Source organism: Vitis vinifera, chromosome 19, assembly GCF_030704535.1.
Source record: "Vitis vinifera cultivar Pinot Noir 40024 chromosome 19, ASM3070453v1".
NCBI lineage: Eukaryota > Viridiplantae > Streptophyta > Magnoliopsida > Vitales > Vitaceae > Vitis > Vitis vinifera.
In genome coordinates this window covers 25988562-26003941 of record NC_081823.1, presented here as the reverse complement: position 1 = coordinate 26003941, position 15380 = coordinate 25988562, and the positions used below count along the sequence as shown (strand labels likewise).

The window sequence follows — 15380 nt, the reverse complement described above, 5'->3', positions numbered from 1 at the left end:
AATGTAATATAATATCTTTATGTAATTTCAATTCAAGTTTAAATTTACCATTTTTTCATTTAAATATATAATAATTTGTTTATAATAAAAAAGTAAATAATATAATACAAATGAAAATAAATATTTATTATAAAAAATGAGTAATGAATGTAAAATCATAAATTTAGAATATATTTTTATGAGTGTGAGCAAATAAAACAAAAAAGATTTCACATTAAATATAAGTTAACTATTTTGACTTAATACTTAAAGTTAAAAATAATTTTAAATTATAATGTTAAATTATTTTATCAAATATGATTAATTTATTTAATGACTTAAATTAAGCTATTGAATCATATTAAATAATTAAGTTGATTTATCAAATACCAACAAATCTTTTTAAGCACTTAATTCGTATTTAAAATCATCCGTAAAAGGGAATTTAGAAATGACTAAAGTACCCCGAATGTTCCCTTTGGCCAGGGTCGATAAAGGAGTAATTTCATTACATATGGTCGCCTATATAACCTAAAATTTGGGGTTGCTCCTTCGGAAGCCGCCGTAGATCATCTCCATCATGTCGTCGTCTTACCTCTTCACAGCTCTGTTTCTTCTCCTATTCTACTCGATCTTCGGTCAGTATTTTACGCTACTTTCTTTTGATTTGCACTGATTCGATTCATGAATACTTTTCCTTGGCTTTACCTAAGTTTCTAAGACAACGAAATTCTGCATCTGTGGATGAAAATTTCCTCTATGGTTCAAGAAACTGCGTGATCTGAAATTGGGAAATAATTTGTATACTGGATCGGGGATTTGTTCATAGATGGTGTTCATTTTTATAATTTATATGTTGTGAATAGGAAATTTATATATGTAATGAAAAATAAACCATAATTATTTTAATAATTGGGTTTTAAAAAAATAATTTTTATTGTATTTTGTTCATTTTAAAGTGAATTAAAATGTATGTTTTCTTTTAAAAAAAAAATGAAGAACTGAAATATTATAATAATTATTTGAGATTTTAAAAATAATGTAATTCATTTATTTATTTTTAAATTTGACAATAAAGAAAGTTTATGTAAATTTTAAAAAATGAAAGAACATGCGGCATGCCTTCATTAGTGTTGGTTTATGTGCCTTCATTTTTAAATCCATTTATTTTTCTCACTTCTATTATTGTTTTTAAAATTAAAATTGATGGTAATTCACGTGGATTTCATGAGGCTTCTCTGAATGAAGATTTTTTTCAATTTCTTAACTTTTCTTTGCAGCCAATAGGAAAGGATTCCATTTTTTATTTTTTATTTTTTTACTTTCTTAAGGTTGAAATTATCTAATTTCTATGATACCTACTTATTTTTGTCAATTAAAATGCATGGATTGCAATGTTGTTTTTCATTGGCCTTTCAATAAATACATTTTGTTCGATGTATGAGAACACAAATGATAGCATTGTGAGGGTAAAATATCAAGTGATATTTTAAAACCCTAGTCCTTTGTATCATAATCAAGATTAAATATTTATCCTTCTTTTTCTTTAATTTTTTAATTTAGGTTTGCTTTTTACAAGTGAGAAATACTATGGCATGAGTGGAGTCGGAAAAAGGTATGTATGATTGTGTTAAGGGGAATAATGCTTTATAATTTCATATAATGTATTTGTATTTACAAAACATTATTATCAATATTAGTAATAGTAATAATCATAATAAAATTTGAATTGAGATGCACATTTGGCAGATGACCTATAAATTTGTTGTAAGTGTTGTTCTTGGCCATGTTCAATTTTCCATCTCCTTATAGCTTTCTCGAGCCTAGAAGTAGAAACTCTTTTGGTCTTTTGTCTTTGTTCAAAGGAATATTGGCATTTGAAAAACACCCCAATGGTAGTGTTAATGTGAGTTTGTTCATATCTCAAACCTATATGTTCTCTTTTATTATTATTAAAAATCATAAAACCCTTTCTAAATAATTTATCATCTTTGTCCTTATTAAGTGAGGGTTAAAGAATTTTTAAAGTATAAATCTAGAAATCTCACAAAATAAAATGGGTAAATATTATTTGAAAAACTTTTGGGGATGTCTTTTCAATATTGTTCTTGCTATAAAGAATTTGTAAAATAGTTGCTTGAGCATTTTACAAGAGTATAAATTTCATGCATTTCTAGGCTAAAGTCCCTAAATCATATTGAGTTCTAATGATTATTTCACTTACTAGGAATCATAAGTAGTGATTGTCCCTTTCCTCAAATGCATGATAAAATGTGAGGGAAATTTGGACATAAAATGATAGGATTCACTAGTAGAATAGGTGTTTTTTTTTTTTTTTTTTAATTTTCTAACACTTTCTTTTTGTTATTTTTTATTTCTTTAGAAATGATAAACAACATGCTAAGATAGGGAGAAGCTCTAATGAAAGAAGTGGATGAAAATGGGTGGTCTACATTTCATTGTGCTGCTTATGTTGGGAATATCATTATAGTGAGATAATTTTTTGAAAACTCATATAAGCAGATAATATACTTTAGGATCAAAGATGATAATAAGACAACTCTTCACATTGCAGCAATGACCATATAGATATAATGAAAGAGCTTATATTGTATTCTCAACTTTTTATAGATGTAATGAAAAAGCTGATATTACATTCTCAGCTTTTTATAGATGTAATGAAAGAGCTGACATTACATTCTCAATTTGTTTGTAAATATAGTGAAAAAGTTGGTATTACATTCTCGAAGTTGTACATGTAGAGAAAGAACTGGTATTATATTCTTCAAGTTGTACATGTAGTGAAAGAACCAGTTTAACATTCTTCAAGTTATGTAGTGAAAGAGTTGGTATTATGTTCTCCAAGTTGTAAGTTAATGCTAATAACAAATATTCTTCATTAATTGATAAAGGTGAAAAAAAATTGGTATTCTTAGGTTTCTTAGTACATGAATTGTCACGACCCAAATTCCGGGCGACCCAAAATTTGGCCCGTGACCCCAGGTCAAAGGTTTGACCCTAAGGGTTTCTCTCATTCCACGTTGGCAGTCAACTAAAACGCTCTGAATTTTTTTATTTTTATTTTTCACATATAAGTCCCACTAGGTTTTCACCAACTAACAATATTTCAAACTTTATTCAAACACATCAAGATTTAATAAACATCATTGCATTCCAAAATAAAATTTCATAAAAATCCCTTTAATCAAATCAATTCAGAGTGTTTTAGTTGACTGCCAACGTGGAATAAGAGAAACCCTTAGGGTCAAACCTTTGACCTGGGGTCACGGGCCAAATTTTGGGTCACCCGGAATTTGGGTCGTGACAGCGTGGTATCAGAGCCAAGGTTGCAATAATACCTTGGGGTCAATGTTTGTGGGTGTTGTGTGTATTGTAATGTTATGATATGATTTTCTGAATGTGTTAGTTAATGAGTTTATTATTAAATAAATTAGTTAATTGTTGATTCTTGATGTTTGAAAAGCCTTGTGATGGTTCTTGTAGATGATAATAAGAACATGATGATGTTAATTATGTTGAGTTATGTATTGTGATTGTAGGAAAGTGAAAGTTTTGATAGTTGTTGAGGTTGTTAAATGGGGACATGTGAATTTATTTTGCTCACCTTGGTAATGTGGTTGAATTAGGGATTGTTAAATTTGAAATGGCGGGAAGGACCAGAAGAGGAAGATCTGAGAGAAATGAGGAGTTGGAGTCGGTAAGAGAAGAACTAAGAGAAGAACTACTCCGAGAAGTAAGAAGGGAGTTGAGAGAGATTGTTCAGTCGATGAGAGGTCAGGACTCTAGGAGATCAGGAGGTACCCAGGGCCATGAGGATTTAGGCCACTCACATAGGAGGAGCCGCACTGAAAGGCCAACAATGAGCCAAATGGAAGCAATGAAGAGGTTCATGGTGATGCAACCTCCATCTTTTAATGGAGAGCCCAGTACTAAAGCAGCTGAGCATTGGTTGAGGAGGATGAGAAGAATTCTGGTGGGACTGGACATACCTGAGGAAAGAAGGATAGGTCTGGCAACATATATGCTTGTTGATAAAGCTGATTTCTGGTGGGAATCAATGAAAAGGGTGTATGACACTGAGGTTATGACCTGGGAGGTATTTGAGAGAATCTTCATAGGCAAGTATTTTGGGGAGGTGGCTAAGCATGCCAAGAGGATGGAGTTTGAGCACCTCATCCAAGGAACCATGTCGGTGCTGGAGTATGAGTCACGTTTCTCAGAGTTGTCTTGTTTTGCTTTGGGGATGATCAGTGAGGAAGGAGAAAAGGCTAGGAGGTTCTAGCAGGGGTTGAGGCCTGCTATTAGGAACAGATTAGTCCCACTGGCAATAAGGGATTATTCTGAGTTGGTTAAGAGGGCTTTGTTGGTGGAACAGGATATTGAGGAGACCAACCAAATTCGGGAGCAAAGGGGGGATAGAAAAGGGAAACAAAGAATGGTGGAAAGTTCTCAGGGGAGATCTTAGGGCCCGCAGCAGAGACAAAGGACTCAACAGTCTGAGAGGCATTCCTCATTCTATGCATGAGGTGAGCAGAGTGCTCAAAGGGTGGCTACTAATAGAGTATGTTATGGTTGTGGAGTGGGAGACCACTTATGGAGGGCTTGCCCATTGCGGAATGTACAGTAGGCTCAACCTCAGTCTTAGGGAAGTTCTCAGCAACAGCCAGTAGTGTCTTTCCAGCCCCCTCAGTTTCAATTGCCTTACTACCAGATGCCACAATTATCCCCAACAGCGCAGGGAACCAGGACAGCTACTATGAGTAGTCAAACCTGTTCTTCTCAAGGGTTGAATGCTAGAGGTAGGGGAAGGCAGGTAGCAGGAAGAATTTTTGTCTTGACCCAAACAGAGCCAGAGGAGGACGCCCTTTTGGTGGAAGGTATGATTTTGGTATATATTACTTGGGTGCGTGTTTTGTTTGATACTGGTGCAACTCATTCTTTCATTTCTGCATCTTGTGCTAATGCATTGGGGTTGAAAACGAAGAGGGTAGAAAATCTGTTACTTATCGAGTCCCCTATGGGTATGAATTCTAGAGTTGATAGAATATGCAATGGATGCATTATTACCTTGGTGGATAAAGCACTTAAGGTGGATTTGAGGATTTTGGATATGACTGGTTATGATGTTATCTTAGGAATGGATTGGTTGACGGTGTATAGAGTGCTTATTGATTGTCATCGTCATAGGATAATATTTTGTTTGCCAGATGGATTTGAGGTTTGCTTTGTTGGAGGGAAGTGTGTTAGTTTGCCTTTTTCGCAATCCAATCCATGCTATCAGTACGTGTTGAGGAATAGATCAATAAATTTCCTAGCTTGCCTTCGTAGTAAGGAGAAAACCCAAAAGGACAGTACAAAAATTCCGGTGGTGAGAAAGTTTCAGGATGTATTCCCAGATGAGTTACCGGGTTTACCACCACATAGAGTTTGATTTTTCTATTAAAGTATACCCAAGAACGGATCCTATTTCAATATCCCCTTATAGGATGGCCCCTCTTGAGTTGAAGGAATTGAAAACTCAGTTGGAGGAATTGTTGAGTAAGAATGTTATTCATCCAAGTACATCGCCATGGGGAGCCCTAGTGTTGTTTGTGAAGAAGAAAGATGACACATTGAGGTTGTGTATTGACTATAGGAAGTTGAATAGAGTTACTGTAATGACCGGGTATTTTATAACACGTTAGCATTTTTAGTTTGAAAAGTCTTATTTTGTGTGATGGTTGAAAAGTCAAAAAGAAAAGTGTTTGGAGAACACGTGTTAATTTCGGATTGGTGAATTTTGTTTTATTGTGTCAGTCAATTAAACGAGTTGAAATTTTATGTCATGTCAGCCTTAGGATAGAAAATTTCTTAGGATTTTAGAAATTGTAAATTTTCGGGAACGAAAAACGAAAACGAAAATGAAAAATAAATAAATTAAGATTAATTAAAATTAATTAAGAAAAATAAGTAAATTAATTAAATTAAATTGATGAATAATAAAATTGAGAAAATTAGTTTTAGATTGGTGGTAATAAATAAATTTGTATGTTAAAAAAATGAATTGGAAATCAAATAAAACAATTAGAATAAACAAAAGAAAAGAAAAGAAAATAAATAAAATAAATATATTCAATGGGCTTTGAATATTGGTTGTTAAGGTAATGGGTTGTAAAAGAAAAATATATATATATATATATATATATATGAAATAGATTGGGCTTAGATATGGGCTGGTGGTAGGAAGTCTTTGTTGTTAAAAAGAAAGAAATTGAGTTGGGCTTGGATATGAGCTTAAGTGGCTACCATGTGAAGTGGGCTGTTAAAAAAAAAAAGAAAAAAAAGAGGAGAAGTGGAAAACTGCAGCACGCACGCGGGGGCAGTGAGAGAGAGAAAGGCTACTGTGGAATTAGGGCACTCACCGGATTTTTGACTGGCCGTTTGGACGGCCAAACGATCTCCGTTTCGGCCCAAATTCGGAGGAAGTACTCTATTCGACTAGAGGAACAAGCCTATGGTGGCCGATTTCGTTTTTAACGGCCAAATTTTCAGATCTGAGGTAGGGGACCCTAACCCTAAAACTTAAATTTTTATGTTTTTCCCTTGAAAAAAAATTGTAAATATTCATCCCACTAGAACTCTGGATTTTTTTTTTTTTATATACATCTCACTAGAATTCTCATAAACTATAATATCCCAAATTCTCATAAATATTCATCCCACTAGAACTCTGGATTTACAATTTTTTTTCAAGGGAAAAACATAAAAATTTAAGTTTTAGGGTTAGGGTCCCCTACCTCAGATCTGAAAATTTGGCCGTTAAAAACGAAATCGGCCACCGTAGGCTTGTTCCTCTAGTCGAATAGAGTACTTTCTCCGAATTTGGGCCGAAACGGAGATCGTTTGGCCGTCCAAACGGCCGGTCAAAAATCCGGCGAGTGCCCTAATTCCACAGTAGCCTTTCTCTCTCTCACTACCCTCGCGTGCGTGCTGCAGTTTTCCACTTCTCCTCTTTTTTCCTTTTTTTTTTTTAACAGTCCACTTCACATGACAGCCACTTAAGCCCATATCCAAGCCCAACTCAATTCCTTTCTTTTTAACAACAAAGGCTTCCTACCACCAGCCCAATCTATTTCATATATATATATTTTTTTTTCTTTTACAACCCATTACCTTAACAACCAATATTCAAAGCCCATTGAATATATTTATTTTATTTCTTTTATTTTCTTTATTCTAATTGTTTTATTTGATTTTCAATTCATTTTTTTTAACATACAAATTTATTTATTACCACCAATCTAAAACTAATTTTCTCGATTTTATTATTCATCAATTTAATTTAATTAATTTACTTATTTTTCTTAATTAATCTTAATTTATTTATTTTTCATTTTCGTTTTCGTTTTTTGTTCCTGGAAATTTCCAATTTCTAAAATCCTAAGAAATTTTCTATCCTAAGGCTGACATGACATAAAATTTCAACTCGTTTAATTGACCGACACAATAAAACGAAATTCACCAATCCGAAATTGACACGTGTTCTCCAAACACTTTTCTTTTTGATTTTTCAACCATCACACAAAATAAGACTTTTCAAACTAAAAATGCTAACGTGTCATAAAATACCCGGTCATTACATCCTACCCCCCTAAAAGAAATTTCGTCCCAAAATTTAAACTAGTGTACCTTAAAATTCGTAGAAGAGTTGCGGATAGTGTCGTCTCATTTCTTCCTCAGGTTCCCAAGTGGCTTCTTCTATCCCATGGTGTTGCCACCACACTTTGACTGCAGGAATCACCTTGTTCCTGAACCTATGCTCTCCAACTTCCAGAATTCGTAAAGGTTCCTCCACATAAGATGTATCTTCACTAATCTGAACATCTTGCATGTCCACTACCCAAGTTGGATCTGGAGTACACTTCCTTAGCATCGACACATGGAAAACATCATGCACAAGGGATAACTGTTGAGGCAAAATTAACTTGCATGCCATTAGACCAACTCTCTTATCAATCTGAAATAGTCCCACAAACCTAGGGGCTAATTTCCCTTTTTTTCCCAAATTGAAATATGCCTCTTCGAGGGGACACTTTTACAAACACCCAATCCCCTTCCCCAAACTCCAAGGGCCTTCTCCTTTTGTCTGCATAACTTTTCTGTCTATCTTGGGCAGTCTTAAGTTTTTCCTCGATGAGTTGTATCTTCTCTATTGTCTCTTGGACAATCTCAGGTCCTAACAAACGACTCTCACCCATCTCTATCCAACACAAAGGCGATCTACAAGGTCTCCCATAGAGTGCTTCATAAGGTGCCATGCCAATACTAGATTGGTAACTGTTGTTATAAGCAAACTCTGCCAAAGGTAAGTAATCTGCCCAATTTCCTCCAAAATCCAAAACACAAGCCCTTAACATGTCTTCTAAGATATGGATCACTCTCTCTGATTGACCATCTGTCTGAGGGTGAAAAGCGGTGCTAAAATTCAGTTGGGTGCCCAAAGCCCTTTGTAAACTCTGCCAAAACTGAGAAGTAAACTTAGGGTCCCTGTCAGACACTATAGATACAGGTATCCCATGCAATCTCGCAATCTCCTGTATATACAACTTAGCCAAAGAGTTCATGGAATCAGTAGTTTTCATGGCTAGAAAATGAGCTGACTTAGTAAGACGGTCCACAATTACCCAAACTCCATTTTTCTTGCTTCTAATTCTTGGCAACCCTATCACAAAGTCCATAGTGATATTATCCCACTTCCACTCAGGTATAGGTAAATGTTGCAACAACCCTGCAGGCCTCTGATGCTCAGCCTTCACTTGCTGACAAATCTGACAATTAGCTACAAACTGAGCAATGTCTCTCTTCATCCCACTCCACCAAAATTGTCTCTTTAAGTCTTGATACATCTTGGTATTCCCAGGGTGGATGATATACTTCGCCCTATGAGCATCTGCTAGAAGTTCATTTCTCAACTCCACATCTTTTGGCACGCACAATCTCCCTTTGAACCTCACACTCCCATCTTCATACATAGAATTTTCATCTATTTCACCTGCTACCAACTGGGCTTTAACCTTTTCTAAAAACTCATCATGAACTTGGCCTTCCACTATTCTCTGGATAACCATTGGTCTAGCTGATATACTGTACAAGCATGGACCATGCCCTTCCAAACCAAGACATAATTCAAAATCCTCAATAACTGTATGCATCTCAAACTCTCTTAACTCCAAGCTAGACAACTGGCCAACACTCTTCCTACTCAAGGCATCTGCTACAACATTCGCCTTTCCTGGATGATAATGAAGAGCAAAATCATAATCTTCCAATGTCTCCATCCATCTCCTTTGCCTAGAGTTCAGATCCTTTTGAGTGAAAATATATTTCAAACTCTTGTGATCAGAGTACACCTCAAACTTCTCTCCATACAAATAGTATCTCCAAGTCTTAAGGGCAAACACCACTGTTGCAAGCTCCAAATCATGTGTTGGATAATTCCGTTCATGTTGCTTTAACTGTCTTGAGGCATAAGCTACCACCTTGCCTTGCTGCATTAGCACACACCCTAGCCCCACCGTGAAAGCATCACAATAAATTGTAAACAACTCTCCACTAATAGGAGCAGTTAACACTGGAGCAGTGGTCAATTTCCACTTCAACTCCTGGAAAGCATTCTCACACTCCTCATTCCAATCAAACTTCACCCCTTTTCTAATCAACCGAGTCATTGGTGCTGCAATTCTGGAGAAGTCTTCCACAAACCTCCTATAATATCCAACCAACCCCAAGAAACTTCTAACCTCAAATACATTGGTAGGCCTTTGCCAGTCCTGTATAGCTTCCACCTTTGAATGGTCTATTGCTATTCCTGTCTCAGAAACCACATGGCCTAAGAAGTTCACTTCAGTAAGCCAAAACTCACTTTTGTCCAACTTCCCATACAACTGATGCCTTCTCAAAGTTCTAAGGGTGGTCACCAAATGCTGCTTATGCTCCTCTAAACTCCTGGAGTAGATCAAGATGTCATCCACAAAGACAATCACAAACTGATCAAAGTAAGCACGAAATACTCTGTTCATTAAGTCCATGAAAGCAGCGGGGACATTAGTTAACCCAAAAGGCATGACTAAGAACTCATAATGCCCATATCTCGTTCTAAAAGCAGTTTTAGAAACATCTTCTTCCCTAACCCTCAGTTGATGATACCCAGTTCTCAAGTCAATCTTACTAAAATACTTTGCACCCTTCAACTGATCAAACAAGTCATCTATCCTTGGAAGAGGATACTTGTTCTTCACAGTAACTCTATTCAACTTCCTATAATCAATACATAACCTTAGTGTGCCATCCTTCTTCTTCACAAACAACACTGGGGCTCCCCATGGCGATGTACTTGGACGAATAAAACCCTTACCCAACAATTCATCTAACTAAGTTTTCAATTCTTTCAACTCAAGAGGGGCCATCCTATAAGGGGATACTGAAATAGGATCAGTTCCTGGGTATACTTCAATAGAGAAATCAAACTCTCTATGCGGTGGTAAACCTGGTAACTCATCTGGGAATACATCCTGAAACTTCCTCACCACTGGAATTTCTGTAATGTCCTTCTGGGCTTTCTCCTTACCACAAAGACAAGTTAGGAAATTTATTGATCCCTTCCTCAACACATACTGATAGCATGGATCGGACTGCGAAAAAGGCAAACTAACACACTTCCCTCCAACAAAGCAAACCTCAAATCCCTCTGGTAGACAAAATATTATTCTACGGCGATGACAACGTGAAATAGGAGAAACCCTTAGGGTCAAACCTTTGACCTGGGGTCACGGGTCAAATTTTGGGTCGCCCGGAATTTGGGTCGTGACAGTTATTGTGAAGAATAAGTATCACATTTCAAGGATAGATGACTTGTTTGATCAGTTGAAGGGTGCGAAGTATTTTAGTAAGATTGACTTGAGAATTGAGTATCATCAATTGAGGGTTAGGGAAGAAGATGTTCCTAAACCCGCTTTTAGAATGAGATATGAACATTATGAATTCTTAGTCATACCTTTTGGGTTAACTAATACCCCCGCTGCTTTCATGGATTTAATGAACAAAATATTTCATGCTTACTTGGATTAGTTTGTGATTGTCTTTGTGGATGACATTTTGATTTACTCAAAGAGTTTGGAGGAGCATATGCAACATTTGGTGACCACCCTTGGAACTTTTAGAAGACATCAGTTGTGTTGGGCTCTTTATAACACTTAATGCAACCATTTTTTGTTTCTCGAAAATTTATTACTGGTTGCTAGTCATGGAACATTTGTCAATTATTTTACAGGATAGCCACACTGTGAATGATAACAATGCATAGCGCATCCAGTGTCATGTGTGAACTCCTTCCTTTTGGTTGCTTCTCGTCTTTTGGAACCAAATGAGCCAAGCTCAACTACTCCAAAACTTCTAATAATTTTTATCCCAATCATATATGGGGAATGAAGTTTACTAGTTAGTGTCATTAGGGTTGCAACTTGGGCGGTTCCAACCCATGTAAGTTGTATTTAATTCAGTGTTTGAATTGACATTGATAATGTTTGAATGGAAATATTAGGGTTAAAGTGTTTCTAAAGTTTTGGTTAACCTATCAAAATATGAATTGATATATTATTTATTTATTTATTTTTAATTATGAAAAAGTGAAAATGATAAGACAAAATTTAACATTTTTAGTTTTTAATTATATTCAAGTATTAAGTTTATTGTTTTTCTATAATTGCTAAATTATTTTTTATAGTAAAAATTTAATTTTATGAATAATTAGCTATGTTAAATTAGTAACTAATAATTCATTTTATGACTTTAAAATATGTAATTTTCAATCTCTTATTTGATGATGTGACTTATATTTTATAGACTCTAAAATAATTATTTTATTTAATAACTCGTGGAAATTCGAATTGCTAACGAAATGGAAGATACCTCATCCATGGGCTAGAATATTAAGGGCATTATGGGATAGAATCAAGATTTTGTATAATATTAGAACATGATAGATGGAGGCCTATTTTATGTAGCAGCATAACAAAAAAGAACATTAACAAGGTGTCATAAAAACACAAGATACACTTTGACCACATCATAAAGAGAGGTCATTATCTTCTAACATGTCAACTCTCATTAATCTAGAAATAAATCCAGTGTATCATATCAAGGCATATATATGTGCTATATAATGTAAATGGTCTTTAATTTGGCATTTTCTCTATCAAGTGAGAAGCTAATGTGGCCAAACATGTTTTTTTTTCCACTTATGAGCCATTAATTATATACTTAAACTTCCGTATTAGCTTTGTTTGAACTCTATCATAAGCTCCTATATGATTCTATAGCACAATACATTTATGACGTGCCCTTTAATTTGTTCTTTTGCTGTCAATTAAAGTGAGTGCAGGGATCCATCTTACCATCATCAATTATTCATCTCCAAATGTTATGACATGCCTTTCCCCTTTGTCTAGTTACCTTATACTTACTTTTGATATATATATATATATTAAATGAGTTTATTTTTAATGGGACATTGATGAGAAAGTAATTATTACGTACTTTTTTAAAAATCCATTGGTTGAATAATTTTTTTTAGCTAATTAACTAATATTATTTTTTTTTATTAAGAAAATTCATTTATTTTTCAATAATTTGTTGATTTTAGGTGTGAGAAAATTATTTTCATTTACATGATGTAACAAAATGTTTTCCATTTCTTTAACATTTGATTCATTTATTAATGAATTACGGTTGTTTAATGCAGTGATAATATGAACATACGGTGTTGTTGTTTTGGCCGTGGATTCCTCTTTGGAATACATTTGCTCTCATAAGTGAAGAATGATGTAATAAGAGAACTTGGTTTTGGTGGGCTATTGTAATTAGGTTGTAAGGAGGTGAATTTAGATTTATATTTTTGGTTAATAAAAAACACAAACATTGTTTATTCCCAATTCGAGTTATTTGGAGGTAAAAAGGTCCCTTTGACATGTCATGATGTGGGGATCACGATGGGCATCCCACATGGTGGAAGGAAGTTAATTGTTGACAAAGGAACTGTCAAAGATAGTCAGATGCCGAGTTTGAAGGATATAGAGTTAATGATGGTTGACATCGATGATATTGAGGAATTTAAGCGAGTCTTCTTGATTTTCGCGTGTGCAACCTTATTGGCACCCACATTTCGTTTGGAAGGTAGTCACTCGTTATGGTATACACCCTGAGAGTAGTTACTTGGGAACATAAATTGGAGATAATTTGTCTTAGAATTTTTTATTCAAGCTATACATGAACATAGGAGGAAGGAAAATGTTTGGATTAAAGGGTGTTTGATGTTTCTACAGGTAACTATTTGTTTTATTTATACGTATATGTTCAAGTATTTTATATTTAATAATGGTTATACACTATGTTGGTCATGATGTTATCACTAATTATGTCTTATATAATGCAACAGATATTCTACTTTTCAATATATAATTTTCCAGTCATGTATGTGGAACTTACCACTCCTCGCATTGCTGCATGGAACGATTTTTTTGGTGAAATAACTCATAAAGTTGGAGTTGAAAATGCTTGGAGGATTTGGCAAAGTTGAGGTATAACTAGTTGTTAGTTATATTAAGATAATTGATTAACATTATAATTGGATTATTGGGATGACAATTTACATGTTTTGTAATGATAGTTGGTTAGCACATTGACGGAGCAAGATCAAACATAAAGAAATGAGGCTCCTGCAGTTAATGGCCTAGTTGACCCAAATGAGATTGAAGACTTTGATGTAATCCTTCATACCTAATGACTATGAAGAGTAGCTTATATTAAATCTTAAGTTAAATATATGTCATTTAATATTCCTTCATTATGTTTGACTTAGGTTATTTGTGTTCGTAATGTCAAATCACTAATGCACAAAGTCATGTTAATATCCTTATTGCATCATACAATTGTGACATGAATATGTTGAGGACTCGTTTTACCTCTTCACACTATCGCACAAATTAAGGTCAACCGTCGAGTTCTCATGAACATGTGAATGCAAGTGGTGCACCATTTGATACAAATAATGCACAACATTCACCTGTTCATTTTGGTGGTCAAATAAGATATTTTGAAGATGGCATTGGATGTACAAATGAAGAGGTGTCGGAAAGACCCAACGTAGAAGAGGGTATGTTCTTTGCTAACGAGGATCACCTTCACCCTAGGGCACACAATATGTTGGTGTTAGTGCAATTGTGCCTGGGCAACAATGTGGATGTTGCACCACAAACCTCAGAAGAAATAAGACCACAAAGAGTAAAAATGAAAGCATGTCGTCATAGGCAACGAGCAGCTGCGTGCAAGTTACCTTTTGTACAATTATGTGTATCAAAATACAAAAGGTTGACTAAGGAAGAGACACATGTTGCCGACTATGTCTTTGATGAGTCAAAATCCTAGGTTAGTCCCAAATCACAAGTTTAGCAAGTATTGTTCTTAGAACACTATAGTTATGGGTTTGTCTATAAAAAAAATAAAAATTACTCACGTCTTATGTTTCATGTAATTAATAGTGAGGTGCTTTATGCATACGGTGACTATGGCGTGACACAAAAACAACTTTAATGCTTGGTAGGGGAGAGTTTCATTAATATTCCGGTAAGGTTTATAATAAATAAGAAAAAATAACCTCATTTTTTCATTGATCATTTCAATTAATGAAGAGGCATTATGTAGGTGATTTCCATGTTTTGCCAATACATGAATGCAAAAGAAGAGAATCTTTGTCGCTGACACTTTTTTTCTCCATACTTTGGGGATAGGTTTTTTTCTTGAGTACACCAAATCTTGTCCCTAATATAAGATGCATGTATAGTTTTAGTCATACATTGTTATTATGATCTCAAATACTTTTTACAAGAAATATGTGGTTCAATGAGCAAGTCAACCTCAAAATCAACACTAAAGAAAATATTATGTGGCTATTGTGTTGACCTTGAACATTACAACCAAGTAATGTTTGGCTATTGTATTGATTACATAGATTGATGACAATTTTTTGTAATTTCAAATTTATACTTTAAATATTTAAGTCTTTATTGTTGTGATGATGATTGTGTGTTTTGTAATTTTATATCCCCTTATTCCAATTTAATAAATGGGTGATCATGGTCATCAATTTGGAGGCTAAAATGGTGGATTTACTTTCATCGTATCATAGCATGCAACAGATTCACTTTGTTAATGAAGCTTCCAAAGTTGTTGGATTTATGTCGCAGTTATTAAAAAATCCCTTCAAACGGAATAATTGTTTTGCTAACCCTTCAAGCCAAATTGTGTTAATGTCATTGTCTTCGGGCCAGCCCTTGAAACAATGTGTC

General features: G+C 34.6%; 1 protein-coding gene across 12 annotated transcripts; it reads left to right on the top strand.

Annotated features, from left to right (window-relative positions):
• The first annotated feature begins 525 nt into the window (after positions 1-525).
• LOC104877799 (uncharacterized) lies at positions 526-13943 on the top strand. Of its 12 annotated transcripts, none has more exons than XR_002029111.2 (6): positions 532-617; positions 1543-1594; positions 3627-4877; positions 12779-13358; positions 13503-13613; positions 13703-13943. XR_002029111.2 is itself a non-coding variant. In XM_019217370.2 (4 exons), exons 1-2 carry the CDS (start codon positions 560-562, stop codon positions 4280-4282), a joined length of 714 nt encoding a protein of 237 aa, XP_019072915.1. In that variant the 5' UTR covers positions 532-559; the 3' UTR covers positions 4283-4877; positions 13503-13613; positions 13703-13943. The 12 variants fall into 12 exon arrangements, 3 of the variants coding, with proteins under 3 accessions (XP_019072915.1, XP_010645132.1, XP_059591486.1); XR_784765.3 differs by having other exon boundaries at positions 13472-13613; XR_009465311.1 differs by having other exon boundaries at positions 526-617; positions 12779-13613.
• The last annotated feature ends 1437 nt before the right edge of the window (positions 13944-15380 follow it).